At 44.4% G+C, this 21,439-nt stretch overlaps 1 protein-coding gene across 1 annotated transcript; it reads right to left on the bottom strand.

The window, feature by feature from the left end:
* Positions 1–4,323: 4,323 nt before the first annotated feature.
* Positions 4,324–20,231, bottom strand: LOC146189642 (uncharacterized). Its single transcript, XM_084605314.1, has 11 exons — positions 20,206–20,231; positions 19,724–19,788; positions 18,970–19,019; positions 18,269–18,307; positions 16,524–16,553; positions 14,576–14,672; positions 13,357–13,487; positions 11,496–11,540; positions 8,185–8,220; positions 5,679–5,841; positions 4,324–4,435 (listed from the first exon to the last, which is right to left on the bottom strand). The coding sequence occupies exons 1-11, from the start codon at positions 20,229–20,231 to the stop codon at positions 4,419–4,421; spliced, it is 699 nt and encodes a 232-aa protein (XP_084461440.1). The 3' UTR covers positions 4,324–4,418.
* Between the last annotated feature and the right edge of the window lie 1,208 nt (positions 20,232–21,439).

Genomic DNA, 21,439 nt, shown 5'->3' with positions numbered 1-21,439 from the left:
TTGGGGACATGATACCTATGCGTCGATAAAGTTTTATCACTAATTATCACTTATCACTAATTGTCACTAATTGCGTTGAGCTCTATACAAACCTCATTTATGCTGACTAAAATTACGTGTCAATGTTATTTTTTGTTTTCACATAAAATTCTAGGAGAAGCAAGATTAAACAAGGGCGCAGAGGAGGCCTCTTCAGCTGGCCATGGTTGGGACAAAATAGTTTCCCGGACAAAGACAAGCCGTCTGGTCGATAGGTTGACACGCGCGCTGCCTTTTCCTTACGATCTTTTCCAATTATTCTGTTAATAATAATAATTCCATGCTTTTTGAGTTTATTTCTTCGCATTTTGTTTAGCGCTTGTAGTTTATTATTTTCTTCCTTTTCGCAGTTGCGGCTCGTCAGGGAAACTCCTTTCAAAGCATACACCTGCCATTTCTGCTTGTAGTCTTGCTTAAAACGTCGCTAATACTTTTAAATTACTTGGTTAACGTAATTTAATGTCCCCTCCCCCCTTCCCGTCCACTTTCCTCTCGCAGAAAAGCTATAAATCTAGACCGTTTCATTCTTTCGCTTTACAAATTTTACTATGTTTTAGAATTTTCTCAGCCCTTTTTCAATTGTTTATAATTATTGTTAGCCCCAATTAAATTTGAGTAAAATGACTGATCTTGCTCGTGCTCTTTTTAACAGAGTATACTGTGGGGCCAGTTTGTCAGACATTACTTCAATGAAAAATATAGCGTTTTGACAGGACACGGGAGGCGAAGACAGGACAGAGCTACAACTTACAAATGGACGGAATCATCCGACGAAAAAACGCCCCATCATTAAACAAGAATACGCATGCACAAACTGGCACGCGTATTCCTGCTTAATGATGGGACGTTTTTTCGTCGGACTTTTCCATTCAGTTGTAAGCTGCAGCTCTGTCCTGTCTTCGTCTCCCGTGTCCTGTCAAAACGTTACGTTTTTGTTTTGTTTTTTTTTGAACCTGTTCTTTTTGTCTAATGTGCTTCATTAGCCACGAATATCTCCCTTGTGTTTATACTTTCCAATGAAACGGGACAAGGAGACGAACACCGGAAAATAGGTGGAAATAAAGAGCGCCTATTCCACTTATTTTCCTGTGTTGGTCTCCTTGCGCCGTTTCATTGGTTAGTATGAACCAACTATCCCTTCAGCAAGTACTTCTGTTTATACTTTGTCGGTATGTATTTAATTCTTTTTGTGTGATGTGCCTAATTAGTCAAGCATATCTTCCTTACGTTTTTACTTTGTCAGTGTGTGTTTAATAAAGACATAATGACGTCGAGGCTGCTTTATACTTTACTTCTTCTGTTTTTTTTTATATATTGTTGTCTAGCTTGCAAAGTTGTTCGCTGAACTGCCCCGGCTATGCCGGCCATCTTCTTGGGTGGTTAAGTAGCTAAGCATTTGGCCCATCAGTTGTAAAATCATCTGATTTATTGGCATAAACCTGCCATGACCATCTCCCCACACCCCTTAAGTGCATCACTTTTCCATGACGTCGAATATATAAGGGAGGAGATGGCCGATGGTCAAAGGCGTAAGGTAAGCACCTTTCCGGTTGCGTACCCGAAGGGTGTAAGTATTAATCTCAGTAAAACGTATACCTTTTCCAGTGCACTTTACTTTCTTCCAGCAATAGGGTCATAGCGCATAATCCTTAAATATTGCATTAGTAATTGTATAATTATTTATTAAGAGTACTCGGCTGTCTAACAAAAACTACTTGAAGGCAACACCTGGTATACGGGACATAGCAATGTGCCCAATAGCCGCTATCGCCTAGATCTTGTTCGCTGTGTTTAGCTTTTCCACACGATCGCCACTTTCATTCGCTCTAAGCACACCGTTCAGGCCCCCACAGACTGAGTTAACTTTAGTTTAGCGTCTTTGATAATTTAACTCAACATCAACTATAAGAAGGCCCCTTATCACCCTCCAATTCCATTTTGTTTATCCTCTTACACCTTTCACATCCACCACTTCCTTTTTATCCTTGATTCTGCCAGTCTTCCCAGCAATCACTTTAGATTAGTCTGTAAATTAAGCTTTAGAACACTTTAAATTAGGCCATGATGAAAAGAACACGAAGTGCAGGCGTGGTCCAGGTCCGTCCTTGCGCAAGCCGCTCGAGTGTAAAACCAGCTGTACTTTTTTTAGTAGAGGCTGTGCATAGTAGTTCCACTGGTCACTTGTAGGAGATGGGCGGCTACTTCAGTAAAAGCTCCGATCTCTATTATAACAAGCGGAGATGAAGCGCTTTTAAAATTCGCTCCAAGGACTCATAATACTCGTACTGCACACTCACCTCTGGCGTATGGAGGGCAGCTGCAGTAAAGCCACGTCACAGACACCACCACAATAAGACTGCAGAGAGTTAAGGCCACCCTACGCGAAGGTACAGTGTTCTCGGCCCACATGATAATGCACTAGGGCCAGCTTCCCTGGTCATGAGGCTTTCCTGGTCGCCACCTTGCACACATCGCCGATTTGCCATTCGCCGTTTCACTTTGCGCACAACAAGCCAAACTCACTGTTCTGCGGGCCACTCTCACTGCAGACAAACTGGGCGTAGGCAATGCTTATTTCTCACTCTGTTCTCACAGCTGCGTCGCAGTCATATCAAACGGCCCTGTCCTGCCCAGGGAGAGGAGCATTCAACTGTCGCGCGACTCAGTCATGCGGGTCGACCCGCGTCACTGAGCGAAGAGGAGCACACGCGCGTGCGTGTATTTTGGAGCGCTGCCAGAATTAACGAGCGCCAGTGGACCCGGACGCATCACCTCACGCAACGAGGTCTCTTTGTTTTGCCGCAACAGAGGGCTGCGCGCAATGCGGGAAATGAACTGGCCCGTGGATGGGGGCTTGTCTGGCTCGCCAGCTCTACTTTCAAGAGTTTGACACAGTTGAAAACGAAGTGTAGCTTATGCACGGATAACGAAAAGCCAATGTGCGACACCCAAAATGAATAAACTGTTAGTTTGCGGCTGTACGAAGATAGTTTCCAGAGGGGAGTTCGGGTGCAGTTGGAGAGACGTCCACGCAGTGTAAACTCTTAGAGGCAGTCGTTCGTGTAGTTTTATGCTCGAAATTCATTGTATAGCGTAGTTAATCCGCGGTAGCGCCACTGGAGTAGTGTGCAAGCCTCCTCTGTTTGCTAAGGCAGCTAGTCGAGCCCAACTTGAAGCCCGTGCAAACATAGAGGTGTGGGTGTAGCTCCAAGACGCCTGATAAAGATGCAAGATCCCCAACTATACGGGCAAACTAGCAGAATTGCCCCGTGCAATACGTTAAAATCGGCCCTTTAGTTTCGTCCACCAAAGGCAAAGGATAGGTTGAGATGTCCACAGAAAACAAGTGAGACAGTTACCGCGCCTTTCTCTTCATATCAATCAATCAATCAATCAATCAATCAATCAATCAATCAATCAATCAATCAATCAATAGCTATGAAACACCCATGAATCCAATTTCAGATTTGTGGGGAACATTAAATCGCAAAATCAACATAGAGATCAGCTATCGCTCATCATCCACGCTGCATTTGCGCATCATAAAGTATGTATCAGGCGTCGTTCAAGAACAGCGATTACGCCATGTTAAGACAAGCAAGACAAAAACACGCACGTGCTTTCCCGATATGTTTGAATTAACAAAGATAAACCCTGCCAATGTTTTTAAAACTTTTGTGGCAAATATAGCTCATCAGTTTATAAACCTGTCAGCAAAGTTTGAGAACTATAGGAAATTTCCCACGCAGCCTCGAAGCAGACTTTATGCAAGGTGTCGGGCATACGGGTTATAAACACAGGAAACACAGGCCCAACTTCTCATGTGTGGCATAGAGTTTTGAAAAGGCATGTGTATTTCGTTATGCGCCAAAGAATCATAATAAACTGAATCTCAATGTGACATCTATAGAATGCTCTGCACTGACAGCTGTGGGAAGTTCCTCGAATACCCGCTCTTCGTGTGAGGTTCTACAGATGCTGCAAACCTAACCATTTTTCTTGATCATTATCCTTTTCACCACTCTATTTTAACACGCTACTGTAACTGGAACCTATATTTACTGCACACTGTTGAACACAAAACAGGTGCTTTGAAATGCCTCCTTTTTCACTTGTCATCAGTAATAGTTGAACACTGAGCACACAGCGCCTCATCTCGGAACTCAGCGACTGCTATGCCGTATTTAAGCAATATTTGACTAGCAGTACCATGCCTTTTGCGGGAGCACATGGAAACCAGTAAAGTTAAGGATTTCAAGAACCAAGCGAGAAACGAAATGTAACGCATGTTGCGATGGAATAAGTTTATTGCAACGCATTGCTGCAAACGCACACTCAGAAGAGATCGGCGATGCTCGTGCTGTCTTGTTCACAGGACATTAGCCAATGGTGCCACCTGTGGAGACACAATGCATTTACACCAGTAAATTCAGCAGCTTATTCAACGAAGTGCTATATTCTTGGCTCCGTCCTGTCGTTTCCGCGACTAATTTTACGATGTCCCACCAAGTGGCCTACATCCAAGCTCTTTTAAAATTACTTTGATGTAGCACTTACTGATAATAATGAGTTTCATATGTACTCGTTTCGTTTGTTTTTCGAGAAAATGAGTGTTTTCGGCGGCGCAGAGGTTCTCCGGGAATATGTTACCGCCCCCCACCCCCCTTTGGTTTTTAAATATGTTCCTTCTTATTGCTTAGAACATCACGCACTTGAATCTACAGATACAATAGTATCAGAGTTCTCGCTTATTCTAAACCCACAATTTATCGCTGACCGAAACAACATCCTATACCTTGCCACTATCCAGTTCACCTGATACATCCCTTCTTAATGGAAGAAAAAAAACTCTTTCCGGCACACGTGCGACGCGTTGGCACTGCCGGAGCCCATCCTGAGACGATCTTTGGGCCTGCGCCAGAAACCATTCACAGCGGCGGGTTGCATGCTCGTTTCCGATCCCATTTGTGCGCAGCGCTCCAAAAGCAAAAAATTAAAAAAATACTGCAACGTCTCCTTCTTGCTGCGCAGCCCGACCGTCCAGGCCGCCACAACAACACAGACCTCAAGCATAAAGCGGTACTGCCCTCGTTTACTTGACCTGAGTCTTTTCCTCCCCATGACGAGTCAAGGGCGAGAGGATGGAGGCCTCAGTCCGCTAGCTGAAGTCCACTTTACTCCAAAACGAAAAGGCTTCTTGTTGAAATGCTGATTAGCGGATTATGACTTTCCTATCGCTCCATGGTTCATATTAGAGATCTTTAGGCCAGTCTTATAAGGGTCCACTGCACGACAGTTTCGCACGAGCAGTGACCCCCCAGACCCTTTCTCTGCCACTGTGCGTGTTCAGGATGTATCCGATAATCCGGTACCGCGAACTTTAATACGTTTCCTCTATGCTAAATTGTTGTATTGTGCTGCCAAGTATATCCCTCGGCTGTTTACCGTGTATTCCTCACCATTGTGTTGTTCTTTAAGCTACCTAGAACTTTTCTTTTCGTGGCAGGTAAAAAAAAAAAAAAAACTGAAAAAATTAGAAACAAATTATGTGCCTCGATTTGCCGTCCGACGCCCTTTAAACGCTTGGTAGGCTCTTCTTGTTCGCTCAACGCGCACGTTCAGGTTACCGATGGACTCACAGGTAGGAGCAATGAAGGACAACAAAGTGATGAACGTGGACAGCATGGAGGTCAGGGGTCCAGTCAGGGAACCGGTGATGCCCCTCAGTCCCTGGACGAAGGGACACAGAATTCCCGAGGTGGCTGACATGAAGTTCGTGAACGACAGCTGCATCAGGAGGCACTGAAAGGACACGTGATTGGGCATTGTTGTTACGCCCCATGCTTCACCGAACCAAACATTTTCGTTTAGTGGAGCTGCCTCTAGTTGTGCAATTTTCACAGAAGTCACCCTCTTAAAGGCAGCCGCAGATGCATCCCCAGCTCACTACACGGACTTGAAAGCTTATCTGCCTTCTCTTGCAAGTCACTGCCACTAAGACGAACATGTATAAACGTGGTGTTCCAAATATAAAGCGGATTTTTCATCCCTAAGTGTATTACTGCGTAATAACTGAAGATACTGCCTGAAGATCATTTTAGTTTTCCGCTATTCGCTCTCAAATACATACAGCATTGGATTTTTTTTTTTTGCGAGCACAGAATCAATTTTAAAAGCAAGATATAGATACCCATCAAAAGATAAGACAAAGTGCGCCGATATGTAATAAGAGTATTTTAAAATATTCCACGGTGGCGTCACATGCAAGTGATGTCCAAGAAAGCTACGCTTCAGCAGGATCCAGCATATTTGCAAGTTAGGCAATCGATGCTGAATAATGATGAAAAACTGGCTGAAGCATAACTGCACGTAACCATGAATGAACAAAATCAATATACAAGAAAGACTAACAAACTTTATTTCACTTCGCTGCGAATTTCAACAGAAATAACTAACTCTTTTGAAATATTTTATGAGTAAAATAAAATTCAGTTGCCGGTATCTCTATATTGTTTCTCTTGTTGCTCTTTGGTTGTGCTTTGTTTTAGTTGGGGAGATAAGTAACATAACTGAACAGAACGCAAAAAAAAAAAGTATGGAAAGAACCAGTCTGGTATTCATGCTGCTTGTCACATAGGAGGCTCTAGCATAAAATTTGCGAAAAAGAAGGCATAAATACAACCCTGACAAGGAAACTTATATTCAATATGTGGACAGCCATGACTCTTGACAAAACGGCGAAGGAAGCCACCTGAAGTGCTTAAAGAGCCACCAAAGCAAAGTACGGGATATTTGACAGCTCCTCGAAGCGACAGGACCAGCAACCTTGCTGCTTACCCCCCTTTCTGGAAGACTTTCACTTCGAGCTGGGATTGGAATGCAACGAGCACTGCTACTTCTGAGATTTTTTTTTTTTTTTTTGGGGGGGGGGGGGGGGGGTCACAGAGAGGCTTATAGGTTCTTGTATATTCGCTATGGCCCATGGCTGGCCAATTACATGGGTGAGTGAAGACACAAAAATGCATTTCCTAACAAGCTAAGAAAACCTGGACGAAATATTTTCACGGCTGTCATGATGTGCCGGGTGGCTTTAAATGTTCCAAATTATAGCGGGCAGTTTCAGACGGTAAGTAAATGAGATTGGTTAATGGGCCTTTATAGCTAATGATTGTGACTGTATGGACCCTTTTACAATACTTTGCGAACAGTAAGAAGAGCACAGGCCACTGCAGTTAGCGTAGTCGAGGCCCGACCGCAGCACATTTTGTGTTCTCTGAACATAACGAAAGAAAATATTCCCTTTGGGTTAGACAGTCGTCGCCATTGTAATGAAAAGATGGCGCCAGTTTTTAACAGAAGCTTTATCCTTACGGCTCAGCTGCTGCTTGCAAACTCAACTCAAGGTAGTGGCCAGATCTTAAGAGGTTGCCGCCATCATAGACTGACAAGCACACCATCAACTAAACGCCAATAATAAAGTTTTTTTCAATCCAACCGTGAGCGCAGCCACGCAATGTGCTGCTAGCGCAAGGTGAATTCAGAAAGCTTTACTCTATTATAACGCTTTGTAAGCTCAAAATGAAGGAACAAATAGAGGAAAAGAACAGGCTGGCATTATCGGCTGGCACAACATTCGCCAGCTTTCCAGGCGGATAAGGGGGAAAGGGAACTCAGGAAAGAAGCAAACGAGAAAACTTAACCGTGATGAATGGTGTATCAGCCTCGGTTCTTCTAAACTGTAGTATTGTATAATTACTGTACACGGTGCCTCCTATTTCGTTTCCAAAAATTATCAAGGACTACAAGAGTATATAGAACATTTACTTTTTTAGCCTTTTTATAATAATGGACTTCGACAAAAACAATTCCCAAAATAATATACTGAGAAACCCCAAATAAAAAAAAAAACAGCAGGTGTGGTAGGGCCGACACTTGAAGCTGTCAGAAAAGTGTCAGAGAGTTCCACCTACACAGTCACTGCGGAGCGCGCGTGACAACTGCAGTATTTTTTGAAATTGTTATTCATTACTGTGACCCTTATATTAGGCCTTAGTATCTAGTTTTATGGCAGCATGCTCTTTGCAATATAGGTAAAATACCCAGGTCAAAATTCAGAGCGAAGCGTGTGCACTGCTGTTAACTTACACTGATCACTTCCACGAAGCCATCGACCGACTGAGGCTAAAATGAAAAGAAAAAAAAACACACATAAGAAACGACACACAATAACTAAAATGCCACGTAACGAAGATGAAAGAGAAGCACAATTTTCACCGTCGAGCATCAATCCATCTCATGAGCCCTGACTGAAGGGCTCACGCGGGAAAGTTGCAATCTTGTGTATTGGTACAAAGTTTTGAATAAATCAACCAGAAAAACGACCAAGGACAGAGGAGACACGAGGCAGACACGGCGACTGCATTTTGTCTTTTTTTTTTATATCAGTGTTCACGCGGCTAGGTCTGTTATGACTGTACCGTGTCAACATTCACTTCACCTGACAAACACATGTGCGGCGCAAATTCAGGTAGGAGAGATATCTACGCACGGCTCATACACAAGTTGCATATGGCTGGAAAGGTGATTCTTCTGCGCTGTTTTCTGCTACTTTCGTTGCGACACAGCTACCAGTGGCACTTGGTAAAAATGCTAGTCTTGTCTATGTGAAGCCTCCAACAGTGAAGCTTCTACCTCCAGAGGCATCCTACACATAAACTCTTCCGCACCATATTCTTCTAGGTAGGCGAGAGCCATCCACCCTCCACCACATTCGGCACACCTTCCCACCTCACCCCACGCTACACCCAACAACTGTCAACCTCAAAAGCGCCATCTAGTGCACCCCCCCCCCCCCCCCCCCCCCCCCGCCAAGTGTCATGACAAAAGGGGATTGCGCAGATATATAGTTAAGGACAAGATGGGAGGACAACAGGCGCGGACTCGTGACTGACTTTTATTTGAAAAAAAAATGCTCACCTTTTTCAGTTTCACACCGCTATAACAGATTATGCGCACTCCAAACAACTGCCTTCATTTTGATATTTGTTTGACGGGTCACTTACATAACTGCCATAACTGAAAGTTATAGCACGTGCCGGGATATAGTGGCCGTTCTAAGAAAATGATAGTAGTTCTACCTTATGTGCACAGGATTTCCCACAATGTGAAAATGCAGCAAGTCGCTACTGTGTGCCGGTTGTTTTTTCCGTCCTGTGCAAGTTGGCCTCAATTTTCCTTCGGATTACGCTTGAAGAAAAGAGTATAGCGAACAACTAGAAGTGACATGCCGCTGCTTTGGTCACTTGTCTGGCGGTTGTTTTGTACGAGGTCCCCCAAACCATTGGGAGGGTAAACATGTCGATGTTTGAGGGATCGATTAAAAGAACACCAGCTTTTGTTAAATGAAAAATTGGGTCGAGTTTATCCCTGCACTGTGACGCATGCCCGGATGCTACACGCAATTACGCTATGCCAAACTTTACTGGCAGAAACAAAAGCGTTGAGGGGGGAGCCGTGGCCAGGCACGAGAGTTGTCCGATGCGTACTTTATAAAAATGAAGGTTAAATATTGTGTAAGCGACCCATGAATAAAACTGTATAAAAATCAAGGCAGAATTTTGGACTGCGCATAGTCTGTGAAATGACGGTTTCAAACTACAAAAGCTACGTGTTCTTTACTCTTTTTCAAGCACCCTTTCATTTATCATGATTAACCGACTCGGCCAGCAACGCGCTCTCTTAACGACGCTGCAGTTCGACCTAACCCAAAAGGTGCTACACCAGAAGAGGTACTAGACAATAGCACTGAAGCTAGTGCCAGACTATTCAAGGTGCGTGCCGGAGTACTAAAGACACTATTGTACCTCCATCGGTTCAACCAAGCACCCACTGTGTACGTACGTACTGAAAAAACTGTAAGGGGCAATAACCTCACATTTTTTTCACACAATCTCACTCAATTCACATAAGAAATCACATACAAGTCGCAAATAATTGCATAAGTTCTCATAGTTCCTTGAACATTATCATAAATTATGTACGATATTTTATGATAATGATGTGCACCGAATGAGACTCTATGCGATTAAATGAGATTTTATGAGGTTATTGCCCCGTAGAACTTTTGGTTTTTCAGTAGGATGCCGTGTGCAAGAGCTGCAGAACCCCGATGGAGAGTGCTGAGTTTATTACCCCACCACTGTACCACTCTATCCAGCCTCCAGAGAGCGTCATATTTTGGACACAGGTGTTCAGGTTCGCGACGGCCAAGCATCATCCATATAACGAAAAACTGCCCACAGAAGTGGTGACAAATGACCCTATAGACAAGCCGCAAAAGACACCAGAGATCACAGTGGCACATCGCGCACAAGTGGAACTCTGAGATGGCTTAAGCACGTGCGGCCTGATTCACATAGTGTTTGCTTTGCTTTCTTTTCTTTTTATTTCTCCCTCTGTTCGCTCTCGCGACTGCGTTTTAGCCACGATAATCCCACAGTAGCCGTCCACTAAAAAGGGAAGACACCAATGACCATCACTATCATCACGTTTGGGGGACGTTACTACCCTATCTTTAAAACGATTATATTGCACTTATATTGTTTGGGGGATGAACTGCGAATAATGATTGATGACCTAGACAGGAAAAGTAGAAACGTAGGCTTGAAAATTAATATGCAGAAGACTAAGGTAATGTTCAACAGCCTCGGGAAGGAACAGCAGTTTACATTAGGGAGCGAAGTACTGGAAGTAGTAGGCGAATATGTCTACTTAGGACAGGTAGTAACCGCAAATCCGGACCACGAAAAGGAAATAACAAGAAGAATAAGATTGGGATGGAGCGCATTTGGCAAGCACTCGCAGATTATGACTAGCAGCTTACCGGTATCGCTCAAGAGAAAAGTGTACAACAGTTGCATCTTACCTGTACTCACCTATGGGGCTGAAACGTGGAGGCTAACCAAGAGAGTTCTACTTAAGTTGAGGACAACCCAGAGGGCTATGGAACGAAAAATGGTAGGGGTAACATTAAGAGATAGGAAGCGTGCAGAGTGGGTCAGAGAAATAACTCAAGTTACCGGCATTCTAGTGGAAATTAAGAAGAAGAAATGGACATGGGCAGGACATGTAGTGCGAAGAGAGGATAACCGATGGTCGCTTAGGGTAATAAACTGGATTCCTAGAGAAGGAAAGCGTAGCAGAGGGCGGCAGAAAGTTAGGTGGGTGGATGAGGTTAACAAGTTCGCAGGGGTCAAGTGGATGCAGCTAGCACAGAACCGGGTTAAGTGGAGAAATATGGGAGAGGCCTTCGCCCTGCAATGGGTATAGTCAGGCTGGTGATGATGATGATGATGATGATAATGATGATGATGATGATGATGATGATGATGATGATATTGCACTCTATACAGTTACTAATTACGAAACCAGAGCGTGATTGCTCTCTTTCTACGTACCGTGGCCATCGATCCAACGCTGCAGACAGTCAGGTCGGACACACACTGCGCAGAGACGTGACAGACAGTTAATCATATATTCATTTGCACACAAAATTTTCACAATTTTCACATGGCGGACAGGGTGCGTTTCGATGGAGGCGAAACGAAGTGGCGTCCGTGTGCTGTGCGATGTCAGCGCACGTTAAAGATCCCCAGGTGGTCGAAATTACTCCGTAGCCCTCCACTACGTCCCCCCCTTTCTCTCTATCCACTTTCACTCCCACCTTCATCCCTTCCCTTACGGCGCGGTTCAAGTGTCCACAGAGCAAGTGTGACAGATACTGCGCCTTTCCCTTCCTATGAACCAACCAACCAACCAACCAACAGGGTGCGGATGTAGTTTCAGGTGGCGAAAAATTATCCATGCTTGACATTTTCTTTTTTTTTTTCAGAATAAACACACGCGCACATCATATGCGCATAAAAAACGTTGTCCCGAGTTACCTGCGTCTGAATCAACGTATAACTGAAAAATTTATCTCTGAAAATTAATTTATCATAAAATACCTGTAGTTCAGCTGGTTCGTTTACGGCTGGGTTGTTCGCGGTTTACCTCTGGTTTTCACTTCCGCCGCCCTGAAGCAGCACCGGAAATCGCTGGAAAAGATTCTTCCCAGGTGGAAGCACATCTTTAGCTAAGTGTAGTCGCCGTTAGAAGCAAATGTTTATGCTTAACATCCATTACTGCTTCAAATGACCAAGCACGGACCGACCGGTGGCAAAAGCCAAGCATAGTAAAAAAAAAAGCTCGACGTGAAAAAGAAAAGAACTACGTTATCATCGCACGTACTGCTCAGTGAAGGGTGTATTTCCTGCTGATTAGTTTGGTTTTGTTTGTGGGGTTTAACGTCCCAAAGCAACTCAGGCTATGAGAGACGCTGTAGTGGAGGATCGACTCCGGGAATTTCGACCACTTCAGGTTCTTTAACGTGCACTGACATCGCACAGCACACGGGCGTCTTGCTTTTCGCCTCCATCGAAAAGCTGCCGCCGAGGCCGGGATTCGATCCCGCGTCCTTGCGAACAGTAGTCGAGCGCCGTAACCACTGCGCCACACCGGCGGGGTCTTGCTGATTAGTGTGTAAGAGTCTGAAATCGCCACACGAATGAGGCTCGTCAGCATTTTCTGTGCGTCTGAATTTATTCCTATAGTTTAGTTAGGGCGGTGCTTGTCATTTCAATAGTTAAATACCTCCTTAGCAAATATCTATTCTGGCCCTGCTGTGATTAAAATAAAAAGATATACAAAGAGGAGCTCTTTTCTTTCACATTGTCTGCTCTGTGTCTTCTCTCACTGTGGGCTTGAGGTTTCCACAGAAACATGAAACATTTACAGTGCCTTTCATTTATCAAAAGATGTTTCCTACAGCGACATTATCACCACTGCCAACATAGCCATCTCCAGGCCGAGCGGCCAAATTTAAGCGAAAGTTTAGACCGGTCAGTTATGTTATGGGTCTTAACGTCCCAAAGCGACTCAGGCTCTGATATACGCCGTAGTGAAGGGCTTCGAAAATTTCGACCACCTAGGGTTATTTTAGGTGAACTGACATCGCACAGCACATGGTTGCCTCTCCGTTTCGCCTCCATCAAAACGCAGTCTCTGGCGTTCAGGTTCGAGCCCGGATACTCCGGAACAATAGTCACGCGCCACAGCGGCGGGGTGAAAGTTTCGACCCGGCAGGATGACTCGATTGCTCATGTTTTTGGAAACTTTTCGCAAAATACACCCCCCATCAGACACCTTGTCCGAATAGGCACGATACTCCCCATACGGAGTATACCGCAATGAAAAGAAGAGGAACATTGAAAGACCCACCGAATTGAAGTTTCCTACGCTGGGAAGCTGAAGGGTGATGGCGTTTCCACAGCTGGCGTTGGTTCTGAAGAAGTTGGAGCAGTTCTGAGATCCGCAGAGCGAGAGATTGCCGAGGGGTAGGAAGCTAAAAACTAAGAGAAAAAAAAAACGCCAAAAATAAAATTTTGACAAGCGTCGTTGATTCGTTCAAAAATGTGCACTCGGATATTCACTTATGAGAAGAAAAAAATATTTGCATAATATGTTCAAGCCTTTAAGGATAAATCAGTAAGGGGGCTTACCAGCGCAGTCAATAATAAGCATAGTACGCTGCAACTGAACACCTTAATGTCTCTGTCACTTTGGTGGGAAGACACGACCGTCCCTCCAACATGAGTGGATACTGCTGGAGTAATTTGAGCTGTTTTCGGCTTTTCGTTTACCTCAACGAAAAGTTACAAACTGTAAGATTTTGCTAGTTCTTCGAAATTCGTGAAAGTTTCACACCAGAACTTCAAGTGTCTATAAGTGTACTTCCCGTTTCCTGCTGCTACGATGCCGAAGACATGGCCATATTATCTACACTGAAAAAGAATCTCCTTACATCTCAAACAATCATTAAGCAAAAATTGAATTTGACCATGCGCAGGAAAACTGCTGTGAGTCAAGACCTGCAGTCTTTTGAGCCAAATCTTAAGGCTATGGTAAACGACCACTGACCTTGAAATGATGATCGTGAGATTCATTTCGCTCTTAAGAGGAAGAGAAAATAGTTTAACGAAAAGAAATGTAGACAGGTCGACCGGCACTAAGGTGGTCTTGAAAGGTGACCGGCATCTTTTCAGTTAGTCGACTTCGCCGTACAGTATGTAGTGGCGAAAAAACTACCGTTAATAGGCTTGTATCAGCGACACGTACGCTCTTACGCAAGTACGCACACACGCACACGCACACGTACACGCACACATACACACACACGCGCGCGCGCACGCACGCACATCTGATCCCAGATCCTACTGTTCGTTGTTAAAATTCATTGTTCATAGCATTTCCCTTGAGCTAACGAATTAGATGTTTACATGCGAGAGCAGTAGCAAGCGAACGTTGTGCTCCCTGGCGATACTTCGAGGGAACAAACGGGAAATAAATAAAACAAGAAAAAATATTGGCCCGGCTATGATCGGAGATACGAGTGAAACGAGATAAAAAGTTGCCCGCACAATGTCGAGTGTATACTTACACGGTATCAGCCGGCCCCCGATAACTTGGAAGAAGGGTCCGAGTGCATTGAAAATGCCTTGCGGAGTTCCCACGCTGAAGATGGCCGGTATGAAGCACTAAAATGGGAGTTAGACAACAAACAACGCTTAGTTTTCCAATCACCAATCTAGGCGTAGAGTGAAGCCACGTCATAGTGTGACTTAGGTAAGCAGTGGCAGCGCTTCACTCGCCAGAACCAACCCATTTCCCGAGATTAATTAGGAGGGCGGTCACAGCATTGCGACTCGTGACTTCAGAGGAGAGCTGTGCCACTTTATTTTTTGTACTGCCTGCACTAATCCGTCCTTTTACCCCACCTCTGTCTGACAGTTCGATATATAGGTGATTCGATATATAAAATTTTACTACGGATGAGCCTCCCTGTTGTAGCCCAGACATGTGCACCCACGAGGCGACATGCTTGCCAAAGCGATATGCTGTCTGCTGGTATACCAATATAACACCGCTCGCCGCGTATGAGGCGACTCGCGAGGCATACGCAGGCGTAGACCAGGTGTTGAAATGGAGGGCGCACTATGTGCACCTTCACATGCCGGTCCGTCGACGCGAGCTCACGCGCCAAATATGTGGCAAGGGCCAACCGGAGCGTCGGAGGTCGCGCTTTTCGCGTCTCGCACCGTGCGGCAAATGTGCCATTGGAGTTGAGGCTCACATCAAGGCTGCAATGAATAGTGCTTTGGAAAAAGCCATCGCAGATAAAGATGTGATTCTAATACTAATATCTGTAAAAGCAATGATACCCCAATTGAAATTATGGTACAGTTGATTTCAGAGGCGCCCTCCGCGGCCATGCAGACACCCCGAGAACCATCTCAATCCATCAGTAGCTTGCTTAACCGCATGACAATCAATACATCTAACGCCGACTTTCCCGCATGACAGCTGTGTCATAATAAAAAAATCTATATATATATATATATATATAAAAAAATATTGCAATTTACTGCTCCACAGATGCATGTACGGCTGCTAGGTGGGTTGCATATATCATAAAGATCTAAAAATTGCTGTTCCACCATTAGTGGGCCATCAAGCATTTGGGTGAAGCCGATCAACTTAACATTTATGAAAAGAGTCTACCGTCTTTTTCCTTTGGAACTTACTGTGACTAGAAGACATAGCGAGAGGACCTAACCTTCGTGCTCTCCATTTTTTCTTCTTGTACTGATTCAAAACCCTATTATGTATTGTTGGATAATGAAACCTGTATTCGCAACATTGCTCGTGTCCTATTAAATAGCGAGAAATTTGGCGCTGCTTTTGGCTACGTTTCCTTAAATTCTGGCTCCTTTGAGAACCTGCCCAGTGGCGGCCCTGGATGAAGCAATGACTTTAATATGCAGTGTGTCTAAGGCAGCGCATGGACATTGCACAACATCGCAGCAGTGCTGGTGACTGCGCAGCTTGTATGTTGCAGGTACATATGCAATTAAATTGTGCAATGTATTAAATATCAGATAAATATATATCAATTTAGAATATATAAGATAAACATTAGTAGAACCTTAGGAGTACACCGTAAGGAGTACGTAATAGTTTGCCAATAGCTTTTCAGTCATGTTATATATCGATGTTCGCGCACTATTTTGATTTTAAATCCTAAAAACCTCGCTTTCATCCGCTCCCGCATGTTCACTCTCCCATATGCTCTCACGCACGATCACGTGTTCGCTTCTCAATGCTCATAAAGTGGCCATCACTGCAATCGCTACTCTATAACACGTTGTTCTGTTTGTGCAGGCATACTTATTAACCTTTTCAATATCTTTTGACGCTAATTTTGTTAGCCAATATGCGCCAGTTTCCCAACAGGCCTCTATCTACATGAGTGCAGCACTTAGACCGAGCTCCTTCCTTTCTTTTCGAACGAAACAATCAGCTGCGATTAACTCATTCGAGCTACTTACAGTGAGAAGCTTGCCCAGGCTGGCGGTGGTCTGTGCACGGTTGGAGAGAAAAACAACGAACGATATATTATGTGCATAGTATAAGAAACGCGACACGATAGGAATTAATTGACGAGACGGGATTAATTTTTTTTTTCTCCTTTTCGCTTCATCTTAACGCCGTTTCCTCGTAACGCGTGGAGCAAGGGGTCGACTCACCTCAGTAATTTCCCGAAAATACTAGGCTAATGATTCCGACCATAAGATACGAGCATTTACTACTATAAGAAATAGTTATCATCCTCTACTGAAGTCAGGCACAGAAGAACAACGCTTTTATAACCCATCCCTTTTCTCCACAAGCCGCTGCATGGTGTGAAACGGGCTGCCATGGGTCACAACAATGTTCACCATGGGTGGGCAAAAAACTGGTTGGGGGAAAAGAGTACTGACAGGACAGTTACCACAGCGGGACAGAAGGCTCAGAGGCAGCTGTTTGCTGTTGTGATTACGCAGCTTTAGTAAAGCGTCAGCGTTCGCTGAAAATAGCGTGCTTCAGATTTCGCATGCGCCCAACGTTATTTCAAATCGAGCCTTAACGTACGTTTGCACCACGTACGCTGTCTCCCGAATGTAGCGTAAGGGCCTCCTGCGCATGCCAAAATATCGTTTCCAACATGGCGGCGTGCTTTGAAACAGAACGTACCCCTCGCTTCACAGTGAATTCACTATCGCTACTGCATTTCTGAGCGTGTGCACTGGCGATAAATGGGGCATCTGGCTTTCGCTTCGTCTCATCTCGCATGTACCAAAACACGTGAGTGATAAACTTGCTTTATGGCTCAACTGAAGGGAACTTTCTGCGTCTCGTAGGCCTAAAAAGGACTTTCGGTTTATTGACACGGTTCCAGATGGCGCCACTAGGCTGACTTTATTGTTGTAACTCCTTTTTCTTAAGCTGAACTAAATGTAAGGAGGTTACAACAGCGTAACACCCCGCAAAATACTTGCGTTGAGCATACGCAAGCGGGCATAGGCTATTGTAAAATCTTATTCTCCTCTATAGAGCAAGTGACGTTAGTGAGTTTATTCAACACAGCTGGTTGCCATATGGTGCGCTGCAGTGACATCACTGCGTGCTGACCACTTAACGTAGTACAGTGTTACATCAACGCCTCACAAGTGAGAAACGTGCCCTTCAAATCTGTCACCCTAAAATACAAGTTTAAGCTGACTTGGGGAGATCTAAGACCCTGAGAAAAGGAAATGAATACGCTGAGCAGGGGCCCCGGCTGATACAAAATCTCGCGATATTTTTGTCGGAGATGATTTTGCTGGACTCCGAACCTTGGCACTCGCCCCGAAGAGTAGCAGAATCACAACAGATAGAGGAAGACCTAGACGAGATAGGGGGATCTCATGCAAGTAATTCTACGAAGATAATACACATCGCCATGTTCGTCTGTTTCTTCGTCTATTATGCGTGTTGCTGTCCACGCTGTTCAATACATGGTGCCTAATAGTCCCACGAAATTTCTTTCCGCAAATGGAGAAGCTATCAGAGGCCAAAACTATGGGACAGGGAAGTCCGACCAAATATTTATTAGATTCTGGTCAAACATTATGTTGGATCCAATTTTAAGTTAAGGGTAATTTCGCCGGCAAAACTCCATTTCTTGATGTTCTCTATTTCCTTGTCTATGAACCAGCGCGATCTATGCATTTCAACGCTGATTGCTCAGCGAATGATGAAAGGTAGAACTCACGCCACTCGTAGAGCAGAGGTTCACTGGCCCACCGATGCACTGAAAGAGCAAGCACACATGTCAGAACTTTATAATGGAAGCCTATAGACGTAGCCCCCTGATTCACATGCAAGAAGTCTCGAATATACCAATAACCGTATACCCGCACGAAAGTCGATCGGCCATCAAGATGTCTTCTCAGCGCACTGTGTTCAACGCGGTGCACACGTCATGAGTGCGCACATGGCCCTGTATTGTAGGTGAATGCTCACTATTGCTAGGACCGTAACGTACGGCCTGTGCTGCCTATGCTTACATACAGCATTTCGTTATTTTAAATTTTGCTTATATAGAATGAGATTCTTAGCGTTGATCCACACATACGCGATCAGTGTGCTAATCCCTCTTCAAACTGCTAACAGCCATATCACACCTCAAATATTTAGTTCGCCCCACTTCTGGTCAGCGAATACAAACAAAATCACAGCTTTTCTATTCGTTACAGACACTGAGGTGAGGGTGAAAACAGTCCTAAGGTTATTTTGGGCTAAGCTCTATTTAAATTTTCTTTAACAGCCAATATATACATTAATCCTTTATGTTTAATGCGTGGCAAAAGAAAAGGCCAGCGACCAAAGGACATACTGCGCGCGATAGCACATTAAAATCTAGCTCGAAAAGAAAAAAAAAGTCATAGCAGGACTGTGGAACTGAAAACGCACGCTGGAGATGTTGAAGACATCACTGATGTTAAAGGTGAGGCAGCTGGAAGCTGTAAGAAAGAAGAGAACAACGCATTACCCACAAAGGAAAGAAATAAGACAACAAAACACGACCTCTTCCGAAAAATGGGCAATAGGAGATGCGATTCGCCTGTAAGCGTCTTTGCCAACAAATGCTCCCACAAATGAGAGGAAAGCGCTCAGAGTTGCCACCAAAGAAGAAGGAAGTCATTTTTTTATTCTAAACACCGGTGCATTCTACACAATCTGCACTTTCGCTACTCCTGTTGGCAGCGTATACCGGGGTCGCCTATAGGTTTACCGGATTCCTGGCAGAGCTTCCTGCTGCTACTTACAGCAGACTTTCTGATTTTAAGTTCACAGGCTTCTGGCCAATGCATTCAACATCCACGTTCACGTATATATCTTTCTTTTCTTTTCAGAAAAAGCTGGGTTAGGAGGATCGGGACCATGGATTCCATCGCTGCGAATAAGACTTCGTGTATGAAAATAGCCCCCTAAGTACTTTAACCAAGTTCGCCTAAAACGATCTTCGTGAACACTTTTTACAAACTACTGAAATCCAAAACTTACAGGCAGAAGAAGGCCCTGGAACAATGATGACCAACGCAACGACGAAGACGATGCTGCAGGTGTATGACACCATATTTGGGATAGTATATGGCGGGTGTTAACTTGGTGAGACACAGAACAGTGTTTTCGTACAAAGGGCAATAAAATGGTGCATATATACCTTTATTTCGACTGTTTACCGGTGCAGCCTGTGACGTGTCTCGCCGGATCTTGCAGAGGTCGCCTCTTCATCACAATGCGGATCTTGCTTGTCCGCCCCAATGACGCCCTCATGGACCCCATGGGCTTGCGAGGGAAACAAAGCGTCCCATTTCTGCAGATGGATGAGCGGATGAACTCGATGAGCCTCTCATTCAGGCGTGCCTGGTGCAAATGGATCGTCAGAAGGCGGAACAGAGGGAATTCAGAAAAAGGTATACCCGTAGCCACGTGTCATACGCTAATGGTTTCGGCGGAAGCGGGCTCTGTGATTAGAAAACAGCCGAACAGTATAGCTGGCTCCACTTCCACACACACACACACACAAAAAAAATAATTTTTTTTATATTAACGGTATACCGTAAATACGAAGACAGCCGGATGCTTTCTATTGCAGTGCTTGGCATCCAGATGGAGTGGATTTAGGAATGCAATCACACGTACTGCCAGTGGGGGCTTCCTGTTTCCATAACTCACGGGCGCTTGTTTATAGAAACAGGTGGCTTTTCCAGCTATAGGTGATTCCTGCTCAGCTGACACGTTTGAAACATTGCAGAAAGGTGTGGAGGAGTCCTTACCTTCGCACTAATTTTGGAAGCCAAACTCTGAAGCAGAACTCCCCAGTTTGCACGCCTAACTAGTGTATATGCTAGTCCTTATGTAGTTACCGTCTTGGGTAATATATGCGACTTTCTAAACGTAAGAAGAGTAGCATTTTTATTTTAATCTAGTTTCACTTACACGTTGTGAATCTACTTGTAAGGCACAGGTGCTCTTTTTCACCGAATTCCAACCCCACTTTATGGCAAAGTATAGAGGATGCTGAATTGCCGGTCGCAAGAACGCGGGTTCGACTCCGGCCACTACGACTGCTTTGTGAAAAGCAAGGCGTCCGTATGATGTGCGATGTAAGTGCGCGTTATATAAACCCAAGTGGTCAAGGTTATCCGGAGCAGTCGACTACGGCATCCATCATAGCCAGGATTGCATAACCGAATCTAACCATACCCACTACTGAGTTTGCCTTTGAAAAGAATCCTATGGCAAACTTTTCGAAAAAAAAAAAAAAAAGAATGCTGGCCTCTGTCGACTCGTTTCTCCTTTTCATAGCGCAATGCAGCATCACAAATATTGCAGTCTATTTATTGTTGATGATGCTGAAGTGACTTGATGTGTATAAAACCAGTGATATCAGCGCTGTTAATACAGATAACACCAAATCTTAACACGATTCAGCATGTTGTTGGTTGTATTTTACCGCTATTTATTAGCACTGAAAAGTTTATCAGTTCACTGGTATAGCGAATTACCTGTATACCGCGCATCATGACTAATACCGATCCCTTTGTCTTCATTCGACTACTTGTGGCCAAAGCTTTCATATTTTCTGGCTTGCTTCATATGCTCAAATATCGAAACGCTCATTACATTTATTGTTGCGATTCGTCGATTCGGCGGCGGAGTATTGCGCGGCACCGCGGGCTATCCTCCACAACTGAGGCTTTTTTTTTTTTTAATTCCATGCTTTCTCAAGTTCTCTAATGCACAGAAGGCGCCACATCGCCAGCCTAACCAAGACAGAGAACAAGCATTTTAACTCGTGCAGACTGCGCATCTGTGATTGCATTTTATAGTGCAACACTTTCATTTTCCTTCCTGCTGATTGAAAAATAAATTA

This window comes from Amblyomma maculatum, chromosome 5 (assembly GCF_055883805.1).
Source record: "Amblyomma maculatum isolate TAMU_Amacu chromosome 5, ASM5588380v1, whole genome shotgun sequence".
NCBI lineage: Eukaryota > Metazoa > Arthropoda > Arachnida > Ixodida > Ixodidae > Amblyomma > Amblyomma maculatum.
The sequence above is the reverse complement of the archived record's forward strand: the minus strand, read 5'-3'. Positions and strand labels throughout refer to the sequence as shown.